Here is a 24,908-nt window from a genome sequence, read left to right as displayed (position 1 = left end):
GGAGGAGTCACAGGGCCTCCGTGTGTGGTAGCAGCGTGGGCTAATATTGAGCTTGTCAGTTCTTAGGAAAACACTTTGCTGTTCCATTTCAGTTGAGGAAGCTGGCTTTACTAAGTGGAAGAATAGGTCAAAGTGAGGGGCTACATAGGTAGCTCAGCATTAAAGCGCACTGGCTGGTCTTCGAGAGAATCTAGATTCAATTCCTGGCACCCACTTGAAGACTCATAACCATTTGCAACTCCAGTTCCAGGATGTCCAATGCCTTCTTCTGTTCACTCTGGGCATGGACACATATGGCACATGTACGTGAATGAAATTTGAAATTTATGCCCTGGCAATGCTGAAGCATGCATGGACAGCCCGTACATGGCAGTTCTGTTGACCTTGTCCATATTGGGTTTCATGGTCTAAGTTGATGAAGATGACTGACCAGGTCTTTTCTTCAAGAGGGCACCAGATCTCATTACAGATGGTTATGAGCTACCATATGTGTGCTGGGAATTGAACTTAGGTTATGAGCTCTGTCTATATGTACATAATATGTAGGCAAAATAACGATACACATAGAAAGAGGCAAAAGTGAGATAAAGGAAGAACTTTCTAAGGAGAAAGGAGCATTTTTCTCGCCCTACTGAGCTTTATTTTTGCTTAAGAAGTCATGTAGCTCATTTGAGGCCCTTCTGGAGCTGCTATTTAAAGATCAGGTGAGATCCAGACCCCGTGATTCAGAGGCTTCAATGGTGATCATGGCTGTAGTGATTAAGAAAGGGCTCGGCTCCCTGCAGCTGATGCCTCCACATTCCAGAGCCACCGTGAATGTATACATGATCTTATTTTATTTCTTTGGCCTTTAGACTCAGGATGATTTTTTTTTTATTACTATGTCTGTTCTCTCTGGTTTGTTCCTGAGAAGCAAAAGGCTTCGAAGTAGGAAGGGAGCCAAGTGTGATGGCAGAGGTGCTGTGCTTGCCTTCCTGCAAGCCAGGAGGCCTGCAGAATACGTGCCAGAGCGCATTAATAGTGCCTAACGCAGAGCCGTCCATTAAGTCTTGACACGCTGTTTGCAATCTTGGCATTCCACAGAATGTTTCGGCAACAGAATTTTCTCGCACTTGGCAATCCCGAGTTCTCTTTACAAATGCTGGCAAGGCATCATGCGACGTCTGAACTGTTCACTGTTTCCTCTGTCGGTTGAGTAGCTTGAGTTAGCTGTTGAAGGATTACAGATAGTAGCTGCCTCTCTGAGGCTATTTATTCTTTAAGCCAGAATAGAAAGCTCTTTTGTCTAAATGGCTTTTGAGGATGGGGTCTTTCTTCATCCACACTGCAGTGGCCTCCTCTAAGAGCAGAGCAGCCATGGTGGAACTGTAGTTCACCAACATTAGAAGGTCCTTAGTGTCACCTCCAGCCTGCAGCCCACTAGGGGAATCAAAGTCAAAAAACCCCAAAATGGGTTAGGAAGATGGCTTAGTGGGTAAAGTGTGTATTGTGGGAGCATGAAGACCTGAATTGAGGCTGACCCGTGAAAAAGCAAGCACAGTGGTAGCTTCCGGTGACCAGGGGCTGGGAGTGCAGGCACCTGGATCTGTCTAGATGAAATGTGAGGCCAGCAAAAGATCCTGTCTCACAAAGTAAGGCGGAGGCAAAGAGGACACCTAGCATTGATCTCTGGCTTCTACGCATGCCTGGACACATGGGCAGACATGTGACGGAGAGACAGACTTATGCTAACTTGTGCACAGGCGTGCGTGCACACACACACCTAAAGATAGTCATCTGAAGCTTTCTGACTTTGAAAGAAATCCTTATCGTACCATTAGCAAGTCTTACATGTCTACACCTTCCTTACACATGAAGCCGAAAGCCTGAGACACCCATTACATACTCAGTTCTGTCTCCAAGGGAACTTTGTTTTGAGTGTTTACATAAAAATGCTGCATTAATATTCCCAGTTTTCTACATTATCTTTTTGATACCATGCTTTATCAAATGGATCTCATGGAACTCTATGATCTCCGTTTCTCTGTCTGCTGGAGAATGCAGTTTCATCAATAGGTTTGTGAAAATGACTGAGGCCAGCATTGAGGATGGGCAGCTTTGTAAGGGAACTGATGTGCTCAGATGGTGAGTGCACACCGTGGTCAGAACTATGGCTTAGGAAGATGATCACGGTGCTAACGTGGGGAATGAATTAGTGATTTCGGGTGAAAGGAGGCGGGCAATTCATTAGGTTGGCATATTTCCATTACTCAACATTCTTTAGATACTGTAGTTCATCCGACCATGTCTACGCCCAGCTGTGCCTCCGTCAATTCTAACTTTCTCTATCTTTCAAAATGCTTTCACGAGAACCTGCTGAATGTCTTGCTGGAATGGGTTCATTGTATGTGTGGTGAATCTCTATAAATATACAGGGACAGCCAAACAGTAACCCCTCCCTAGCCAGGACTAGAGGGGTGTCTCTCTCTCTCTGCTATTAGGAACATCTGCTTTTCTTGGAGAAAAGCTGGCTGCAGTTCCCAGCACCCACAGGAGAGCCCACGAACATCTGTAACTCTGGTTCTACGGGATTTGGTGCCCTCTTCTGGCCTCCATGGGCAGCAGACACATATATGGCACACATAGATACATGCAGGCAAACACTCGTATACAGTAAAAAGAAAACCAAATAGACATGAAGAGAACTTAAGTATTGTGTTTCATGTCCTCAGTTTTCTTTGGCCTTTTAAAGGAATGTAGGGATCACATTCTAAACTGAATGTTACTGGTGTGTTTGTAAAAGAACAGCTCAGACACGCTTATGTTCTCTTGCTTGGCAGTGCCACGCTTTCCTCTGGATTCCTTACAAGGCTTAGGGTACATACCATGCTCAGGGAGACATCGCCTGCCCTGACAGCCTGCTTTCATTGGGACCACCTTTTGGCTACACGCCTATGAGCTGCCGATGCTAGGAACTACAGGGCCTTGGGTAGAAAGCAGGGGTATTTATGTTGGTTTGATGAAATTAACTGTGGCAGTGAAAACCTCAGCCCTTCATTTCCTGCCTGGTATTTGCAGTTTGGAATGGCAACACCGCATTTACGTGCCGTTTTGCTGTTTATGTGGTGTTGCAACATTTGAGAAATTCCCAGAGACACTTAATCTTCCTCCAAACACTGGTTTATAAGCAGGGGACCGACTTATTATTGCAGAGTGATTTTTTCTGTGGCCTGATGAATAATTCTGAGTTTGCATTGTTCCCCTCAGGTTGTATCCCTCCACTGCCTTTTAATTCGAGTTTCCCTCTTGAACCTACCAAGAAAAGGACAATGAAAAATAGTTTTTTTTAAAAAAAAAAAGAAAATTCTTTTAAGGGCTATTTAACTTAGAAATACTTTCTCTATTGTTTTTCATGAAGTCTCATTTAAAATATTTTATTAATGTGAAGAGGCATGCATTCGGGGCTAAGGACCAGTGAACAGTAACCATGGCAACCAAGAAGCCATTTGGGAAAAGGAAAAAAAAATGCAGCGAAGAGTAAGTGTTTTAATCCTTAACTTTAATCCCTTTACTTCCTCTTCTCCAAATGAAATATAAATGCGACGCTGTGCAGCAGTGCAATTTTTCTCTGAAAGGGATGTTGGCAAAAGAGGATTAGTAATGGACAGGCATGTTTAAGGAGTTTAATCATACAATTTGTTGTAAAACTTTTGAGACCACGAGTGACCGGTTCCTTTGAGTGGCGTCAATGAGAACCAACAAAACATACTTTGAAGCTGATTAGAGAGTTGGCATAGGGGGCACCCATTTGGGCTGTGGTCATGACATGAGAGAGGGAGGAATTTGCTTGGTTCCTACTGGAGGGAGGGAGATGGCTGGGGGTGTCGCCCTGATAGAAAAGAAAGACCCCCTTTGATCGTCATGGTCTGAGGGAAAAATTAAGTTGCTTGTATTCCACATGCTGCCTTTTCTTGGTATTTGATTGCTGTGGGAGTTCTGCGAAGGCCTGGCCCTTCCTTCTGTTGTCAGCAGACTTGGGTTTCCACTCAAAAGCTCAGACTTGAGTTTCTTTGTACGGTAAAGGGTCATTCTCAAGAAGATAGTGTATTAGTTCTTGGTTATTTCTACTTAAAAAAAATTGCGTGTGTGCATGTGTGTGTATGTATATGTACACGTGATATGACGTGCACATGAAATTCGGAATTGGTTCTTGCCTTCTACCGTATGTGGGTCGCAGGGACTGAACTCTGCTGATCAGGCTTGGCAGCAAACACCTACTCCCAATAAGTCATCCTCCCTACCAGTTGTCTCTTCTTTCCAATCTTACTATTATCTTCTAGATGAACTAAAACACATGGTCTACTTATGTAAGCCAGATAAAAGAAATTGGGCTGTCACAGTGACTGGAAATGTTGGTTGTTTGCCTCCCCAGTTTCCCTTCCTTTTACATTGCAGGATTGCTGGGGAAGAAAGGGCAAGCGTGTCTTTTCATGGTACTTCCCTTTCCTTTCCTATATAGAGGAGTATTTCCTTGATAACATATATTTCTAGTGGTCTGAAAGTTTCCAGCACACAGCGTGCTTTGCTGAGATCTAAAGTCGCTCCAACTTCTGCTAGCTTCCTGTGGTGTCAGAATGTGAAATGATTTCCAAGAATAGCCCCTTCCCAAGGGGGTGCTGATAATTATGACAGACAGCAACATGAGGCCTTGGAGCACTGGAGAGCAGAGTTGGAGACGGCTGACCGCTGAGTTTAGAGTGCCTTGTAGCCCTGGGTACCAAAGCACACGTGCTAAAATCTGCCAGGGCCATGGCATGTGGGTGGGGAAGGGGACTTGAGTGGTGTTCTCTAGAGTGGAAAACCTGTGCAGAACTGCGGATACCGTTTCTGCTTCCCCGTCTTCATTGGGACTTCTCTCCTGCTGTCCTACTGAGCCAGTGAGGCGACCAGTGTCGTTTAAGACGCTGCCTCTGGGATTCCACCCCTACACTACCGATGGCCCCTTGCAGTCCTTATCATCTTTCCCAGCCTTCTTTGCATATGTGCTTCTTTAAGCAGCATTTCTGGGATGCGGTTATTTTATTGATTTTTTTTTTTTTCGGAGAAGAGATCGAACTGTTTACAAGTGGTGGGTGAATGATAAAGAAGAAAGATAAAATGGCATCATCCTCTTCCGAAGCAAAGTAGATTCTTAGCGTGGAGATGGCTTAGCAGGGGCCATACAGACTAGAAGGCTCGAGAGGCGTTTAGTCCCTACCTGGGTTCCACCCTGAGATTACTGTCTGTGCTAGGCCTCATTTTGGAAGATCCCGTGCAAAAGACAGTCCTCAGACAAGGGCAGGGAAGGTGGGAAGCTGTGTGGCATAGCACTTGCCTAGCAGACACTGGTATTTTTAGCAAAATGTGTCTATCCATTTACAGCAGTGACACCAGTGAAGTTCTTCCTTTGACGGTGTGACCTCCAGGGTGGAGGTTAGGTAGCTGGAGAATTTCAAAGGCTGAGCTTGTGGCGTTAGCTCCTGGGACTATGGCCCTGGCCCTTACTCAGAGTCAGCTCCTCAGCCAGGTAGATTGTCAGAAAAGGGGTAGAATTTAGAGTTTGGGTCACCCTTCCCTTAGTTCCTTGTTGTCCTTATCAAACATGTGCTGGACTCTTTTAAAGCAGGGTAGACAATTGGATTCGCTTCCGGCCCCTCCAGGTGAGAGATATGAAGTACCCCTATAAATGTAATGGTTTAGCATTTCCTGTCTCAGAGATTGCTCATTTGCACAATCTGAGAGGCAACAGATAGATTTGAGTAGTGAAATTGTATATTGAATTTTGATGATTTTATATCATCAAAATAATATCTAGTAAAATTTGTCATGAATGAAAATTGACTAATGATGGGAAAAAATCTTCCCAAATACCTGGATTTTTGAAACTTTAATTTCTGTTAAGATTTCAGTTAGTTATTTCCTAATATATTCTCAATTGATTATTGAAGGACTTTTGCCCTGCCTTTCCCTGTACCTCCCTTTGGGATGTATAAATGCCAGGTTCAGGCAGTCTTTGTGGTCTGCCCTAAAGAATAAGCATAGATTAACAACCCTTAACAGCCATTGACAGATTTGTTATCCACTCATTGATTTGCATGTTTCTTCCCCAAACAATGTTCTAGAACACTCTGTATATTTGGGGAAAAAATGATAGTACCAATAGACTCTGCATATACAATAACTTTTGTCTTCTGTGTTGTGTAACTGCATTACATGTGACGTGTGCACACACACAACACACACACACACACACTTTGAAATGCAGCGAGAGTGCCCTCACCAAGACAAAAGGAAATTGCTATTAGAATGGAAAGATCCACAAAAATTAAAAGGGAGAAGAAAAATGGAATCTGAATATGCAGAGTATCTGGGTAATGGCTTGCAGAGAAGGGGACTGTGCCCTGGGAAAGTGTGTTACTCGGGCTGAGAGTGAGCAGGATCATAGGGAGGACCATCTCTCTGCCACCCAGATCCGGAGACAGGGGGCAGCATTTGTAGGGAGAGCGGATCAGTAGAACACATGGATTTGGGTTGTAGGTAATGTTTGGGGGGGATCCCTAAGGGACTTTTCAGTGCTGGGGAAATTTAAACGGATTGGGGAGCAGAAAGCAAGCATTCTCCGCTGAAATGACAGCCTTCGATTTTCAGAAGTAGGCATTTGAAAATTACCCAAACACTCATGCGCATTATAAATCTGCCTTAGATCCTTCACAGCCATTTCTTTTTTATTACATGAAAGGAAGGGTGGGGGGAGGGAAATGCTTAGGATCCTAGGATCTTTGCAGCTGCCCCCTCCCCACACTTCCTAAACTAGCTCAGGCAGGGGCTGTAGTCAAAAATCAATTCAAGGGAAGACAATACAGAGCTGGAAAGATGGACAGGGGAAGTAATTACTAGATAACTGGTTGTTTTAATTAAGCTCTGAGAATACTTGAACAGAGAAGATGGACTGTGTGTGGTCACATCAGTGCAGTGAGCCAGCGTGAGAGGGAGTTATCAAGAGATTGCGGTATGGCGGAAGTAATCCCTACTTCTGCTGCCAAGCCGGAAGGCTGTAAGAGGATGTTGCAACAGCAAATTCCATATTAATACTTCCCTGTTTATATAATATAAAAGAATCCAGCAACATTCAGCTCAGTGTTTTGTGTTTGAGATACGCCTGATGGCCTGATGGGGAAGCTTGACTTGGACCGTGAGATATACCTTGGACGGTGCCCATTTCTGAGTAACATTTTTTTTTGTCTCATTTAGAAAAATATTGACTCAGGAGGAAATGTATTTACCAATGTAGCAATGCAGGGAAAGGCCCAGGAGCTCCATGCTTCTGTGACGGAGACATCGGTCTGAACGTCACCTTCCCATCTCCATGCAGGACAGTGGAAGGCAGTTAGTAGACAGATGGTAGTGGATCACACAGGTTTTTATACCAGAGGATGTGAGTCCATACTGCTAACATCCCCAGACTGTTCTGGACAGATGTTGTTACAGGATTTCGTTTCTCGGATGTTTTTTAATCTCTTCCGAGAGAATGAAGACTAACTACATTCTCTGAGGTCGAATCAGCTAGGGTGGCATTGATCCTCAACAACAGTGCTCACAGCTTGATTGGTCACTCAGGCCTCGGACTGGGCCTGAGGCTAAGACCCCACTATTTGGAAACACGGGTATGGCTCTTAACACTCATAATAGCTTCCTCTTCCTCCTCTTCTTGAGTAAAAACTGTAAACAACTGTAAACAACTCTAGCAGTTGTAGAAAGGTTTCTTCTGTCACGCCGTAATAATCCTTCAGAATTAGTGTCGTCACCCCCATGTGCAGAGCGAAGTCCTGAAGCCTTGTGAGGTTAAGTATCTTGCCAAGGGTGGACAGAACTGAGATCTCAACTTGGATTTGTTTGACCTAGAGTTTCTACTATTTTTCTTTGTCGTGGAACTGTGCTGTGGGAAAAGGAAAAGAGATAAACGGGAAAAAGATTCAGAAACTAAATAAGGGAGGGGAAAAAAAAGGAACTTTACAATGTCTCTCAGTAAATGTTAATGAAAACATAGTAGGTAAAATAATGCGTATTAACACTGGTTATACGCCATAAATTTGTGAAAGGCTCCTATCTGTGTTGCCCTTGGTAAGAGGTTAATAAACTGGGCCTTGGGCTGGTGGGCTAACTCACAGAAAATGGTACCCCCTGCCAAGCTTGGCTATCAGAGCTTGATTCCAGAACCTCGGTGATGGAAATAGAGAGTCTGCTCCCTAACTTTGTCTTCTGACCTTTTCGGCATCCTGTGGCACATGCACACACAACACACAAAACAAATGCATCTAAACTAGGTTTCCGGACTATCCATACCATATGAAGAAAAATCGTCTTATAAGATATTGACTAATCTTTCCACAATTCTCAGGCATTTCATAAGGAAGAATATAAAAGTTCATTCTGGTTCCAGACTACCACGTTCTGGTTTAGAGTCGATACAGAGAACTGATGTTTATTTTAGTGGTTACTGATGGTAAAGTGTTGTTCGTTGGGCAAAGGCTGTTTTTTTTTGTTTTTTTTGTTTTTTTTTTTGTAGATAATTTGGTCTTGGTCAAAGATATGGCATCATTGTTCATTCCAGAAAATCAGTGTATTTTGCAAATGGCAGTGGAAGGGGGCAGCTGGTAGGCTGTTGAGTTAAATGAAACAAAACTGATATTGTAGATCAGCAAACAGCAATGGAGCTTCAGCACATTTGCTTTCTTATATAACAAATGCTCAGAAGCAAGGACTGTGGTATTGAAGGAAAGGCCCAATGTGTATGCTCTGCCTCACCATACCAGAAGCTCGGCAGACAGGGGACTGGGTCAGAATATGCACTCTTATGTCTTAGACCCAACACAGCTCTAGGTACAATAAAAATCTAAAGAGTTAGTGTGCAAAGACACAGTAAGACATAGCTTTTAAAGGTTGTTGACTGTTGAGACCATTTTAACAGAAGAACTAGAAAATTGAGGAAGTCAGGAACAAGGGATGTACTGATTCCCTTTCATCCCTCCTGGTCAGGCAGCCGATCCGCTGTTAGTGCTTGCTATTATTTGCACAGAGAGATCCAGTTTTAAGAATAATATTTCCAATATTTAAGAATAATTGGAGTGTTGAAAGGGATAATATGCTGCATGGAGGAGCCAGTACTGACATTTGGGCCCCTCACAGTGTTAGGCACCTTTTGTGTCTGTCTCATTTAGCTAGTAGAGCAATGCAGAGTCATCTGTGCATCCTCATGCACACAGAAGCAACTGCATTCGCTGACTGTACCTCCATGTGGCTCTCCCAGCCATCGGACGATGGTTTGTTAAGCCACAAGGCTCCATCATTGCATACTTAACTATCCTTTCATCCTTATTTAAAAAGAAAAGTCATGTTCAACCTGTAGAAAATGGATTAAGGGGCTGATTGATATTGAAGCTTGAGCATGGCCCCTGTCAGGGTTGAACTCTGCCATTCTATATGGCGTTTTGGTGCTTCTCAAATACTAGAAGAACTATAAAAGCAGAGTGTGGGCAAAGTCATTCTGTATGGTCTGGAGGCCAAGGGAAAGAAATAAGTCCCAGTAGGTATATAATAGTTCAAGTGAAATTCTCTTCCCCTCTCCATTCCTTCCTCCCCACCCTCCCTCCCTCTCTCTATTTCTCTTTCATTCTGCTTCCTCCTCCTCTTGTAAGCAGAGGCCCAGCTGCCCAGACTCAAATAGCCACACTGAAACTATATTAATTACAACACTGCTTGGCCTATTAGCTTAGGATTCTTAACAACTAGCTCCTACATCTTAAATTAACCCATTCCTATTAATCTGTGTATTGGCACGAGGCTATGGCTTATTGGTAAGGGTCCAGCATCTGTCTCCTTCAGCAGCTACATGGCATCTCCCTGACTCCACCTGCTCTACTTATATGTATTTTCCAGCCTGGCTATATTATGCCCTGTCCTAGGACAAAGCAACTTTATTCATTAACCGATAAGAGCAACACATACAGAAGGACATCCCACATCGTCCTCTCTTATTAATGTTTTTATGTTAGCTTATTAAGTAATATGTTTTGTTGTGACATTTTAAGCACATGTGCCTTCCTTTGCTGTGATTTACCCCCCTTCCCCTTGCCCTTCCCCAGTGTCCCCTTAATGTATTTCCCCTCACCTCTGTCTGGCTCCCTTCTTCACTGCTGCTTTCATTTCAGATACATTTCTTTGCCCATTGCCATATTTTCCTCCTCTCCCTTTTCTAATTTTTATGACCTACGCACAGGCATGCACACACCCTCCTAATGAGTAGGCCTGTTTATCAGCAGAGGATGCTGAGTGGTAATGAAATGAATCTAAATCTTCCAGATTTCACGTCCATCAGAAGGATATAGACAGAGGCTAAGTTGATTGATGCTGTGGGAGGCAGTAGTGCTTTGCAGTTTAGTACTGTACATGGAAATTTAATTTCAGTTAAATCATAGAATCAGTTCCTTAGTTGTACTGGCCACATTTCAAGTGTCCACTACTCACACTGGGCCAGTGAGATGATGTAGAGTTTTGGGCCTCAGTAGAGAGCTAACAGGTAGGATTAGGAGAACCCAGATCCATGACCTCTGAAACTATATGTTGCTATATACAGTTCCAATCAACCATCATTTAAAGAAATAACTGTTGTTTTGTGTATGTATTGGAAATGTTTTTCATGGCATTATTAAGATACATCCCTAGTCATTTATTTTGGTATGTCCATCTACCAATGATGAATACCATTTGGGGCCTTCATAGTCCTTGCTAACCAAAGCTTGAGCTGCCTGGCTGGGCAATCCTGTCTCTTCCGGTACCATTTCCTAAGACTTTACTCTTACTTCTTTTTCTCCTTGCAAATTGGTCATTCCCAAAGGAAACAATTTGATAGCAGATTGTTGGAAATTAATTACCTATGATACACAGAGACACTTCATAAATGTCAGTCCTGAGGAATCCCCTAGAGATGAAATTCTTACATTCAATGAAAATTAATTGTAATTAATATAATAGGTTAATTCATTGTAATTATTTTTAAGCCTTTTGGCAATGAGTTAATTCCCTGAGATCCACGTTGCTCGGAGTGTCATAGAGAACACTTGATAAGAATGTTCTGGTAATAAACCTTAAGCCTCTAGGAGGAAAAAAAAACTGTTTGTCTTCTGGCTGGGTTTCTTGAGAAACATATTTTGGTGACATTTGATTTCTGGAGAACAAAGGAATCCTGACAAGGTGATACATAAATATGCCTGGCTCAAGTGGGTTCTACTCACTGGAGAAGGAGAAGACAAAAAGCCTTTGAATGTGCCTCGTTTTCTTTGGAAGTCTCTATCTGCTTCGGACTCACAGAATTGCCTTTACTCCTGGGATAAAAGTAGTGGAACTGCAAATGACAGCATCTGGCCCTTTTCCCCCGCCCTGATTATTTCCACTTGATTCACTTAATCTTGGATGATTATTCAATCATGTCTGAAACAAACAAAAGCAATGACGGGAGTAGAATTCCTGTGCGGTCTGAAGAGCTTATAAACATTAACAGAATAGTCTCGAACATAAAAACGAGCACAAATCACAAGTGACGGTGCCTTGCTTTTATGATTAGGAAAAGTTACTGTGTTGCGAGGGAAGCAGCTCCAGTTCCCACACGCAGGAAGCTTGTCAAGCTGTGATGGGTGACTTCATTATTAAAGTTGAAAAACAATCGCTTGGAACAAGTACTTCATAATGTGAGACCATACAGAAGCTACCGAGCCATTGTGTTAACTCATGCTGGGGAGATCCAAAAAAAAAAAATAAACCTGAAAGTGGTTTGCTGAAGGTAGACTCTTTAGCACTCGGGGACTGACAGGCTCAGAGCTGTCCCGTGTCGTCCTCGTCTATCCACAAGCCTGACTCCAGGTTTCCAAGTAGCAGGATACAGACAGCTCTGCTCGTTGCTGAGAGAAGGTCAGGTCTGAATAGATAAAAACAAACAAACCCTTTCTTCAAGCCAGGGTGTAGCTGCCCCTTGGATCAGTGACAGCTAAATCTCCTTGGAACAGTCCTGTTACTTCTGGTTTTGTTTTAAATTTAGTCTCTTTTATGCTTTTACTTATTCACAGCGACCTAGAAATAACCCAGAGACAGCAGCCTTCTGGTTTCCATATTGTCATGGTTTAAACGAGTGTCCCCCAAAGGCCCACGCTAAAAGCGCCACTTGTTGGTCACAGAACATTTAGGATCTCTGCCTAAGGGAGAGGCCCTTAAGACAAGAGGGGAAGTGGTGTGACCCTGACTCTGGCTTCTCCCCTGCTGCTTCCTGGCCTATTTGGTAAGCCATTTTGTTCACCAGGTACTCCTGGTGATATGTGCTGCCTTCGCCAGGGTCTTCAAACAGTAGACTGGAGTATCCCCTTTTTAGAAACAATTGCCTTGATATCTTAGAGGTCCTCAAGGTGATAGAAAACTACTTTACACACATATCCTTGGTATATGGGAAGAGCAGGTCCAAAGAAGAAATGTATCTATGCATTCCGTTAAGTCTTCTGATTGGCTCTGGGCAGTCAGTCCTGAATGAACAAACACTGCCTTTTCAATGTTCCCTAAGCTGGGTGCCTCAGAAGTCAGCTCTGAGCCGAGGACTCGGGTGCCCCCTATACAGTTCAGGAGAGAAGCAGAGAGGAAGCTGTGGAAGGGTACTGATCTGGATGGTTTCCATAAGGAGATACGGAATATAACTTATTCCTCAGGGTTTGTCCCATATCAAGAAGAAGAGGGAGGTGGATCTCTGCCAGCTGCTGGCTGTCGGTCCACAGAGTACAGATGCTGAGAGGTGGTTACACCACAGCTAGGGGCGAGGCCGCACATTGCCAGGCACAAAAGGGGTTTGAGTGGACCGTCAGTAGCCTCACCACCATGCTCAGTTCAGTGCAAATCTTTGAAAACTTTGCATTTCCCTCCTGGGGGTAAAGGAAGAGATGATCACGCAGTCTGTTTTCAACATCACACATCGGTACATATAGTCACTTCTGGTAGAGCATTGAGGCGCATGCTCGCAAATCCAGTTGACAGCCAGTGGCTGATTCTGTACAATGTTGATGACACATTGCCCTATGCTGAGGGTGTAGGAAGCTTGTCAGTAAAACCCTTGTGGAGAGTGAGTTGGACAGACTCCATTCATATCAAAACACAAAACCCCAGTGTACAATCCAGTCCCATGATTATGGACTGCAGACGCTACAGCTCTCCCTGTCCCCTGGGTGCTTGGTGTTGACTGGCTTGGTCAGGGGAGAATCATTCCGAAGAATCATAGATTGGATCTTAGAAGGAAGATATCGGGAGGAGGGGGCATACTGTGACAGACAGGGCAACAGCAGTCTCCGTGGGCTATTTGCAGACAGCAAACCAGGCTGTTGTGGGAACGTAGAGGGCATGGTCTTCCAGCAAATGGGGAGGTCGCAGAATGGAAGCTCCTAATGTCTTAGCCTTTGGGACTCTTTCTCTGAAGTATCCAGAAAGAATCGTGTTTCTTAAGTATGGGTTAGCAAATGCTAATTTATGTTAGTCCATCCCAACTGTATTGACTGGGGATGTTCTCTAAGTGATCCAGACTTATCTTGCCCTGGGAATCAGCTCCAAGTGCAGATGCCTACACGTTCTCTCTGTCTGGTGTCCAGGAATCACCCGAGTTAATGTCTCCAAACTGCTGATTTGTTTCTAGTGTGTTCCATGTCTCCCAACACCAAAGCATGGGGCCTATGTTAGGTCTTATTGGAAGGGAGAGATGAGAGATGATATTGAAACATTACGAAGGGGGTTTGCAAGAATGGCTTTCCACTAATAGGAACGGAGGAGTCATCGTGACCCCGGCCATTTGCACACCGGAGAAGCTGAGAACCACATAGTTGCCCAGGCCACAGAATTACATGCCTCAGTCGTCCTATCCTGGAGCTGACAGCCTGGAAGGTTCCTAAAGAGCCACTGGTTTTCATTCAGCGTGGGAATTCAGAGAAGCTGGAATCTGGTGGCAGCAGATTTTCCAGCAACACTTGCCTGCGCACTGCTTTCTCCTTAGACCTCTGTATTACTCTTGCTTTGGTGGGAGGTGCCACCCACTTGAAAGGAGAGCCTTAGATCTTTAGTTAATCCTTCTGGGAAATGTCCTCATAGACCTGCCCAGAAGCATGTCACTTAGTTGATTTCTCATCTAACCAGATTCATGGTCAAGATTATCCATCACAGGACCGGATCCTGGATTCCCCATCCCCTCTTATACTCTGTATCAAATTCAGCTCCACCTTCCAGATAGAAGCTGACCACTTCTAACACCTCTGGCTCCAGCTGTTTTCCCCATTCATTTGGAGGGATATAACGATTCCTTCCTCAATGGTTCTGTCTCTTTTCCACACAGATATCTACAGTACAGGACAAAGCCCTTTGCCTGCCTCCTTGCCCTCTCCTCTTGCCTTGCCATAGCCACAACAACAAACCAACACTAAAACTTCATGTTTCTGTAGGCCTTCACCTGGTGAACCCTGGCCATTTCTGTGGCCCTGTGCCTTATATGCTTCTTACTCAATTGCACACTTCTCTCTTAAAGCTGTTTCGAGAACCTGTCAACATCTTCCTTCTGCATGAATACTCAGATTTACATCTGGCTTTCTTCTTTCAGGACTCTGTTCATAATGACCCTGCCTCCTAGAAGTCTTCTCTGACCTCCACCATAGGAAATTGAGAAACACAGATTTGAGTGTTATCCCTATTGACTTGGGGTGGTTCTCCAGAGCTGGAGGGAGGGCATGGAGAGGGGGAAAAGCCAAGCGAGTGCCAGAAGAAGACAGAAAAGAGACATTCTTAAGACAATCTTCTCATTTCAAGATCAGAATGTCAAGTTAATAGTGCCTCTGTTGCAAGAACCAGGGAAGTCATCCACGAGGAAGAGTTAGTACCCTTGGAAGGACTGCTGTGTGTACTTAGGATAGAGTGGTAAGGAAGGAAGGCAAGTGTCGGGCTTCATAACACTTGTTAGAGACCATAGCCAAAGCAGGGAGAAAACAAGAAAAACTGAGCAGATGTGGTTCATTTTGTTTGTCACCTTTTTCTCTAGTCCAAGACAGGATCCTTTCACCTACTGGGCATGATGTCAGAAATACACACTAGTGAGAAAATATGCCTAGGACATTTCTAGAAAGCCTTGGAGCAAAATCTGCTGATGGGGTCCTGGATGAACCAGAAGAGAATGACCAGACGAAGGTAGACTGTGTGTGAGGCCACACTGTGTGGTGAGGGAAGAAGCTGGCTCACGCAAGTGTGCGTCCTCTCAGGAAAGGAGTTGGAAAGGAAGGTTGGCAGCACGGACATTCACAAACAGGAGTGGATGCCACCCTTTAGTGGCAGAGTGCTATCTTTTTAGCCTACAGTTCCTCCTCCTCCAGTGAAACCTGATTATTTCTGCTCTTTCACTGATTGGCCCACTCAGGCTGTAGGAGATACTCTTTCCTGAAGGTCAGCTGTCTGTGGACATGGACCACATCTGCACAGTCCCTTCACGGTATCAATTAGACACATGCAGGATGGACAAACTAGGGCCATAGCCAAGGTAGGCACATAGCACTTACTGTCACGTATCCCTGCCTCACAGAACCTGCAAAATCTCAAAGGAAAGCCATGGAGACTCTAGTTACAAAAAAACAGAAGCTGAGCTAAGTGCCTAGGCACCAAGTGACAGAAACTTTGCCAGACACCTCCATCATATTAACAGGAGCTAACACATTGGTGAGGTTTGTGAGGTCCTGCGTGGCTAAACCAGGTCATGACCATTCTCAGATCTTTCCAATTCTCCCACATACCCACCCTCAGCTGCACTGGCATCCTCTCCCAGAGCTCTTAATTACCTTCCCTACAATTTATTTTCAGTTTACTATTTATTAAGTTCCTGATCTAGAGTCTTCTTATGGTTGCTGTGTTTCAGGTCCCTAATACAGCATCTGGCATATGATTTAGGCCAAAGAACGGTCTGTATGGTGAATGAGAAAGGTCACTGAACAATGGCAGTGTTCTGGAACCCATGTTGTGTGGTGGGGGCAGCTGAAGGCAACAATTCCAGGGGGACCAGTCCCATTGTCCATCCAACACAGCAGCCCTCTCGCAGAGAAGAATTGAAGATCTGTGGCTTCAGATCCCTCCTCTATCCAAAAAGAGCAATGAAGACCCTGTTGGGGTGGGGTGGGGGGGCTGTTCTTTGCTCTTTCCTAAGAATGACATTGTGCTTTGTAGAAGGTTTTATTTTTTGTTGTTCATGTGAAGAAATAGGAATCTCAGCTGTTTTTGAGAACTGAGCCTCCTGCAACCATTATTCTATGTGAGCTTTGCAGAGGAGGATGCCTATGTGGGAAACAGAAGATTCTCCTTTATTATAATTAGTGCTTAGGATGCTGGAATTAATGATTACTTTCCACTGGAGATAACACCAAGCTTTTTAAAGTCCAAAGGTCTCGGGGAGGCTTCTTATAAATCTGTCAAGGTGTTTTGTAAGATGCAAAGCCCAGAATCCCCCCGTGTTGGTGGAACCTATTTTCATAGCATCTGTCTATCCAGTGACCAGAAAACTTGCCCATCTAATGTCTTTATCTTCTCTTCCCGTGGCCTTTCCCGAAACCTGCTAATTAGAGGTCTCACGCTTGTGTCTCAGCGAAAAAATACCACATTTCTAAATTATAGCTAATCAGAGAAGATACAGTAATTTTAACTTCTATATGAAAAGAATATTATATTTTGATGAGCCTCTGTCTTCACAATGCATTTCCTCTCTCCATAGCAAGCAAAATCCCCTAACTCTGCGCATTAGGATTCTTAGAGGCCAGCAATTCTACAAGGGTTGTCTGCAGACCCCAGCATCCAGCCCCACCTGGGAACTTGGGAATGCCCCCTCGGGAATCTCTGACGTGTGCCAAGTCAGAGAAGGACATTCATAGATGATCCTGACCTAATCAAACTTTGCCCTGTCTTTTTCATGAATCTCTAGCAACTAAGCTGTTGTTGAGATTAACAATAGGAAGTTATTTCTTGTAAATACTTGAATTTCTTACTCCCCCTACAGCTGTATTATGTTGAAAGATACCCCTCCAGGAGATCTGACTATGCCTTCTGCTCACTTGCTTCCACTTGGAGGACCCTTTCCTAGACTGTTGGTCTGGGACAGGTATACGACTTCATCTCATGACTTGGTATGCACATATAGCGTTCCTCTGGAAATTCTGCAGAAAGTTCTAAGGCTTGATTAATTTAAGAAGCACTTTTAAGAACCATGCCTAATCCTAGAGAAAACTAAATTAACTCTCACCACAAAGTCGTATAGAATCACACTGCTGGAAGACATGAATGCCTGTTGAAGCTAGGGAAGATTGCCTGTGTTTGATGCCAGGATTAGCTGTGGCCATGAAATTCCTTGGAACGATCTCGCTGGTACTGATAACTGAAAACCCTAGAGTGGTGGGTAATCGAAAGCAGAGAAGCATTCGTTTCTGCCCTTAGTAGAACATGTGCACCCCAGATCGCATTTTAATGATGAAAGATAAATTAAAAGTGATCACCAGAACTCATTCTAAGCCTTGGGTTCTCCCTCCCCCCACCAGTTTTCCTTAAGCAGCATGTGTTAGGTTCATAAGAAAATAGCCAACGTATCTTTCAAAGGTCCAGAGGGGACTAAGCATAAACATAGATAGTCCTGGTCAGAAAGTTCAGTATGCCAAAGCTGAGGGAGTTGTGACGGTCTCCTTGCTATGTGAGCCAGATGGTCCTTCTGTTGCCTACTTCTCTCTGCTGTTTTCATACTCTGTCCAAGGTCTAGGTAGAGGTTTAATCTCATTTGAGATCCAAGAAGTGCCATTTTCTTTTGCCGGTGTTGTTTGTATGTATATTTGTGTGTCCCTTCAGTTTTCAATGTTATAAAAATTAATCTGAGGCAGGGAACCTTAGAAGAAAAGAGGTTCAGTTAGCTCACTGCTTTTCAGGCCTTAAAGTTCAAACACTGTGGTGGCCAAGTAAGCACCCCTATGGCTGTCACATAGATGGTGTCACGGTGGGACCACATGTTAAAAGGGTAGACAAAATTTAGTGTGACTCTGGGTTAGGCTTCTCTTCATTGTCTTGAAGATTAACTTCGGGCCAGTTGTGGTGGCACATGCTGGTAGGATTTGCTGAAGGAGGCAGAGGCAGGAGGATCACGAGTTCAAGGCCAACTTGGGCTACACATTTTCCTCGAAAAAAAAAACCAAAACCAAAACCAAATAGCTGGGGGGGGGGATGAACTTCGGGTCCCACAGGATCTACCTTGATCCGTTTTGAGGGCAACACCATCCATGGCCTAACCGGCTCCCAGTAGGCTCCACCTTTGAGTGGGTCCCTCCAGCTCTCCTCTGCTTCTTACCAGGAACCTAGCTCTGAGCCGTGGGCTCGTGGGGAGTAAACAATAGTCCATCCGAGGCAGTCTGTCCTCGGGTTTGATCAGAGTGCAGTTCGTATCATATCAGTAGTGAGACTTAGCAGCCCGAACTACAGGGAAGAAACGTTAGTGGAGAGCAGTTTCCAGTTCCCATAGTGCAAATATTTTCACCAGGACCAGTTTCAAGCGATCTCTCTAAGGACTGTGGTAAAGATGCGCACACAGCACTCTTAGATTGGCACGTGGCTTTTCTAGTTCACCACTGGAATGTAGAGTATTTGGAAAATGAGAAGAAATTTCATTTTATCTGAGCTGGATGTTATTTTTAACATTTTGTATATAAAATTGTGTTTTGCCGTCATTATGAACATAGTATTCCAGTTACTTAACGTATGGACATTTAAGAGCGTTTTCTAATTTTGGGTATTGCTATAATTCATGCTACATATCACTAGAAGAATGCATCCATAGATCTTTGGGTTTTCATTGTTTTTCATATTTCTGGGAATTTCCTTAGGACAGATTCAAGAAGCAAATTATTTTGATTATGGGTCTAAAAAGATGTTCCCTGATGCCCTCTAGAAATTTCATACAAATATACTCACCTACTAAAAGGTACATGAATTTTCTACCTGTGACATCACTACCACAGATACTTTTGTGAAGGTTTTAGATGATTTGATAAATTTAATATTTTATTTATTTATCTTGCATGTCTGAATGTTTTGTCTGTACCACATATGAACTTGGTACTCACAGAGGTCAGAAGATGGCATCAGAACCCATGGGACTAGAGTTACAGACAGTTGTGTATGCATACCATGTGGGTGGTAGAAATTGCACCCACGTTGTCTGTAAGAGTAACAAGTTCCACGGAGCCATTTCCCCAGCCCCCGATTAGTTAGTATTAGGGTCTTTCTTCCACAAGTGTAGTGAGTTTTTTTTTAACATTAGACTTGTTTTATTGGAAAATAAAATACTTAATGAAAAGCTTTACTAAACATTTCCAAAAATCTATTTTGTTGCAGTTATAATTGTGTCATTTCTTCTTTCCTTTTTCTCCCTCCAGATATTCCCATATACCCTTCTTTGCTCTTTTTTTTTTCTTTCAAATTTATGGTGTGCCCTTCCCTGGAGAACACTGTTGTACCCATTCTCCACAGTCCTTAGCTGCCTGTAGTTCTTTGTACAGGCTGAAGCCTCGGGGAATTTCCCCCACCTGCTTTGGCTTGTTTATTGTTGTTTCTCTAGTTCAGCTCAAGTTTATACAGTTATGTTGGTGAGACTTGTTATCTGGATTTAATAGAAGCAGAGTCTCACAGCAGACTCCCTGATCTGCGCCCTCTTCCGCCGTGTTCCCTGTGCCTCAGATGTAGGGATGTTTCATAATGTGTCCACTGGGACTGGGCTCCACAACTGCATTTTGGTTGGTTATGGTTTTCCGGGATGGCCTCTGTCTGTTGCCAAGAGAAGTTCCTTTGGTGAGACATGAAGCCTATACTTACCTGTAGGTATAATGACAAATGTTTAGATGGTTGTTAGGGATTATGCTGGTTTAGCAAAGGGGTGGTCGCAGGTTCTCTTCCATCTGTGACCTCACCAGCACTGAGTAGCTGGCTTGGTTTCCGCTATCAGGCATGTCACCCCTCTTGTTGAGTGGCTCTTAAGTCCAGCTAGGGAGCTGTTGCTTACTGCCCGTTCCCTTAGGGTTATCATGCCATGTACTTGTTCCGTGTGCATTGCCATTTTTAAAACTGAGAAGTTCCTACATGAAAACCACATTTGCATCATTTCCACCCCCAACTCCTCCCATGTCCCCTTACCTGCCCCCCTTGAAGCCATGGCCTCCGCCTCTGTAATTATTGCTGTGTATGCATTACCGTGTTTAGTTCTCCTTTTCAACCCGCTCCCTGATAAAGGAGCCGTGGTTTGTAGTAATTGCCCATGGCAGGATTTTGTTCTCTTTCTTCCCAGTTCCTCTTACATCTTCTGTCTCTGTTCCTTGGGCTTCACGTCCCACTGCCACCCCCACACTGTGCTAGCCATACCATTCCAACAATCATTTTGCAAGGAAGGCAGCCCCCCCCCCCGCCTCTGACACCCACTGTCTGGGACATCTTGCTACAATTCTTCTCAGACTTGTTACCAGTTTTAGCCCCAAGCTGCAGTCCCAGACCGCTATCCCAAACTAACCCCTGACCCCCATGTGCCCTCATGACCTCGTTTCTGAGCGTCACTTTCTAGCACTTAGCATTGCTCATTTGTATTTTAGTTGTTCAACTTTTTACAGAGTCAGAGTTCTGTAAAGACAGTGAATCCTCCTGGAGTCAAGAGGGCCATGGGACATTTGTCAAAGAACAAGAATACTGTGGCTCTGTATCTAAAGGCTTAATGTCTGTATAAAGCCAGTTCATACACAGTTTTAAATGCTGAAGATAAGCATTTGTGATATTTCTAAGAAATACATTTTATACTTTTATAATACTATGTTTTAACACAATTAGGTTAATACATTTATGTCACCAAACGTTCCATTGTAATTTTTCAAGGTACATTTACAAAATTTGTGTTTCTAAAGATGTTGGAGCTGTGAGCAATTCCATTGATAAACTGATTGCTTTGTAAGCATTGAGGACTTGGGTTCAACCCTCAACTGCCGCCTAAACACTGGTAGTTGTAGTACTGAAGTAGAGACAGGAGAGTTTCTGGGTCTCACTGGTCAGCCAGTCCACTCTAATTGGTGGGCTGTGGGCCAATGAGCCCCTGTTTCAAGGTGGCCGGTGGTACCACGAAGATGACACCAAGACTTTTTCTTCAGCCTAAGCACATGTATAGACACATGCACATTCATACACAGACATACACACATGCTCTCATTCACACAGACACAGACACACATGCACACATTCTCACACATACAGATGCTCACACACGTGTGCATACACTAACACAATCCCTTGCATAAATGAACACCTACATACAATCAAATGAATCAAGTAAAGTTTTACTTATACTACATTTTAACTCCATTTTGGTCTAATTTTTACATGCAACTCACATATAAAATTAATTGTGTGTGACTAAGTAAAGATGTACATTCCTATTTTGTGTGACATAGCATCGGGGTTTATTATTATTGCTGTTAGAAGTTTAATTTAATCATTTTCTATTTTAAATTTTGTTCCAGTATGTCTCCCTCATGTAAAATTTCTAAGCATCAAACACCAGTGGGGATTCCCTAACTTTTCTCCCAGATAGCTTGTGTACCAGTATCCCTGCTCTTTACAGTGGGAACCCTATAGACAAAGTCTTTCTGAGTCTGTGTCATCACTACAACTTCTGATTAGAGACTGAGTGAGCAAATAAATGGAGGTTTGAGTTCTTAGAAGTAGGGCTACCAATGTCTGGAGTCAAACCTACTCGCAGCCACTTGCTTCCTGAAGCACCTGCCAGGTGTTCTAGGCTGGAGAACCAGTCCTTCTGTTGATGCTATCACACTCATGCCTGCCTCTCCATGGCTGCTTGATAAATATCTGTGGATTGAACTGCTTCCACCTTTGGGGCACTAGGCTTTTCCAGGTAGGTGTTCTAAGGACCAGCTTTTTCCATCTCTTCTCTCTTCTCCTTTCAGCTGCGGTCTAGCGCTGAGCTCCATCCGGATCTCCTCACCGACTGTCTCGCTGTACAGCCTCTGCAGCCAGCCACTTCCCCCAGAGATGCTGATGGTGCCATGGGACACTCCCCAGGGCCAGGGCCTGGGCCTGAACTCTATCCAGGTAAGAATGTCACAGCAAATCCGTTTCACCTGAGAATTCATCCATGATCGTTTGTGCTCGCAGTTAGTAGTCTGCAGCTGTTCTCCTATGTTGGTTTGGCAAAGCAGACCTTCCTGTTCCTCATAAAGAAACAAGGCCAAATAACACATTAGTTCATCTTGTTCTGGGCTTCTGCCAGAGGTTTGGTGCACTAAGCCCTCCCAGGAATCTTTGGGACTCAGAGGAAATGGTTGGCCCTGAAGCAGGCAGCAGAACACATGCGGATTCTAAATGGAGCGGTCTTCATCATCTCTCCATTTTAAGTGGAAGCTCCAGGTAGCTACAGAAAACCTTGATTGTTTGTAAACCAACTTGTAAGAATATCCATGAATGTCCCTAAAACAAAGGGAGAGGAAGGGACGGTGCTCTCGATCTCTTGTCCACCTCTTTCTGAATCATAAGTGACCCTGTATCCAGAGAATTGCAGGTTGCTCCGAAAAAGGGAAGACTAGTCTATCACAGTAAGAGGGCACATCGTGTTTCTTTGATTGCATTAGCTTGCAGTTTGGGTGCACTTTCCAGCCTCTGTGATGGTGGTGGAGAAGTTGAGCAAGCATAATTAGTTTTATTATTTTACACACAGAAAGCTCTTGCTGCAAGCCATCTGAAAGCAAGTTGCACTAGCACCCTATTCCAGACAGTGAGACTTTGCCATTTTCAGTGACTTGCAACTCTACTCCCATCTGCATCCGATCCCACAGCCAGGTTGGCAGCATGCTTTTCTTTTCTTTTGAGAAGTGCTAATACGCCTTAGAGAATGAAGAACGTACTGATGCATTGCAGTGGAATAGGAGAAAGGCATGCTTGTGTGGCCTTCTAAGCCCGACGGTTCTCAAGACGATCCGGTGCAGAAGAAAAGGGCATTAAAGCAGTCGCTTCTGGAGCATCCGTCATCAAAACATTCTTAATCACAGTGAGCCAGCATCGAGGAACCTTCAGCAGCTTCTTAGGGACTTATTCACTGACACAGCATAGCTTCGTCTCCTCTAGATCCAGAGATAGAGATCAAAACTTACTTGAATGGCTGACCAGATCTTAAAGAGATACATAGACACTTCATCAAATGCATAGGACTGTTTTATAACACTATCAAAACAAACTGAAAAACTTGATATTAGACATGAGTGAAGAGACATGGATAGCTTTTGTGTGCATAGAGGCTGTTGGTTTGCAAATCGATGACACACGAACATTTCTCTAGCACACTAAATGAATCAACAATCAGGTTAAAACAACCGATGAAACATCCCTCTACTTCCTTAGGCAGTGAATATACCTTTACCAAAGATCTGGAACTCAGAGTTAAGATCGGAGCTAATCAGAGGCAACTGAGAAACCTGCAGACAGTAGGAACAATTTGCAAGGAGTGGCCAGTCTTGTCCCAAATCTTGGACACTAAGACACCTGTTGCTATGGAAAATGTTGTCTGTATTGTATGCATGTAACATACGATTCGTTCTCAGCACTCGTGTGTTGGACTGGGTGTGCATTTTTACATGTCAGCTAGTACTTTTAAAGTTTGGGAGTTTCCAACTTTTTAAGGTGTAGTTTTAGTTTGAAATGACTTTGTCATGCTGAATAGACTTCCACTTTTATTCTCGATGCTTTTCTATATTTGGGTCTCAAAAAGATCTTCAGCCCTTGCCTTGGAGCCTCCAGCTGTAGCAGAAGCGCTGTAGCACAGGCAAGGAAGCATACGTTGCCACAGCCGTCCACATGGCATCTTGCAGTTGACAGGCATTTTCTGCTCGGAAATGACCTGAACTCGGCAGGTGTCCACCTTAGCAGCATTTCCCTGGGGTTTTGTCTCTCCAGGCCTCTTGTAAGTGCTGGGGTTTATTCTCCTTGCTTTCTGTCCGTTTCCCTTAGGGACTGTTGTACTTTCTTGGCCTCTGGATTATTTTTAAATAATTGATTATACCTTTTGATTTGCTGAGTAGGCAGCAAACCTAGAGGCAAAAGCAGACAGGGAGGAAAACTTTAAAACCAAACTTGCATGCCTTCTTTGTTAAGCTCTGGAAAGGCACACGTGTGGAGTGCATGTGCACAGCAGCAGCACATGGGCTAATGGCCTGCAGGCACATACCAACCCACGCATGGCACATGGCAAAGGCATGCTGGAAACTCTCCATTCATTAGGGAAAGGTGAAATCTGGATGGTCAAGTCGATTTGGCAAGGGTAAGAAGTGCTTGGAGATGGGCTGGGGTGTGGTTCAGTGGCAGAGGGCTTGTGGAACATGTGTGAGACATGGATTCCATCTTCAGCACAGCACAGAGGGCATGGTTGTTCTCTTTCCATTCTGTTAGAAAAATCAGGAAGATAAGTAACTCAAGAAAATACTTCCTTAATGATTATTATATGCCTTTCGTTGCTAGGAACAGGTCCGTGGAAACCCGTTGAATATGTGTGAGCATAGGAGGGGAAACCCTTAGATATGACTTTGAGCAGAATCATCCCTTAGATGTCACAGGATTCAGCACCCAGAAGGATCATCTGTACAGCATTAATATGAGCAGGGAAGAAAGCCTACACATGTCTACTTCCTTTATTGAAGCAGATTTCTGAGATTGATAAGAGAGTGATTGATTGGAATAGATGGCCTGAAAAGATTTTCATTTTTGTAGACCATGCTGAG

At 43.9% G+C, this 24,908-nt stretch overlaps 1 protein-coding gene across 2 annotated transcripts in view; it reads left to right on the top strand.

The window, feature by feature from the left end:
- The window catches only part of Glis3 (GLIS family zinc finger 3), a 422,638-nt gene that overhangs the window by 340,218 nt on the left and 57,512 nt on the right, over positions 1 to 24,908 (top strand). For both annotated transcript variants that reach the window (XM_005352104.3, XM_026781690.1), the window contains one exon: positions 22,089 to 22,233. In XM_005352104.3, coding sequence (XP_005352161.1) covers positions 22,089 to 22,233 — 145 coding nt within the window. The remainder of the gene's footprint in view (positions 1 to 22,088; positions 22,234 to 24,908) is intronic.

This window comes from Microtus ochrogaster, chromosome 8 (genome assembly GCF_000317375.1).
Source record: "Microtus ochrogaster isolate Prairie Vole_2 chromosome 8, MicOch1.0, whole genome shotgun sequence".
In the NCBI taxonomy this organism is placed as follows: Eukaryota; Metazoa; Chordata; class Mammalia; order Rodentia; family Cricetidae; genus Microtus; species Microtus ochrogaster.
The sequence above is the reverse complement of the archived record's forward strand: the minus strand, read 5'-3'. Positions and strand labels throughout refer to the sequence as shown.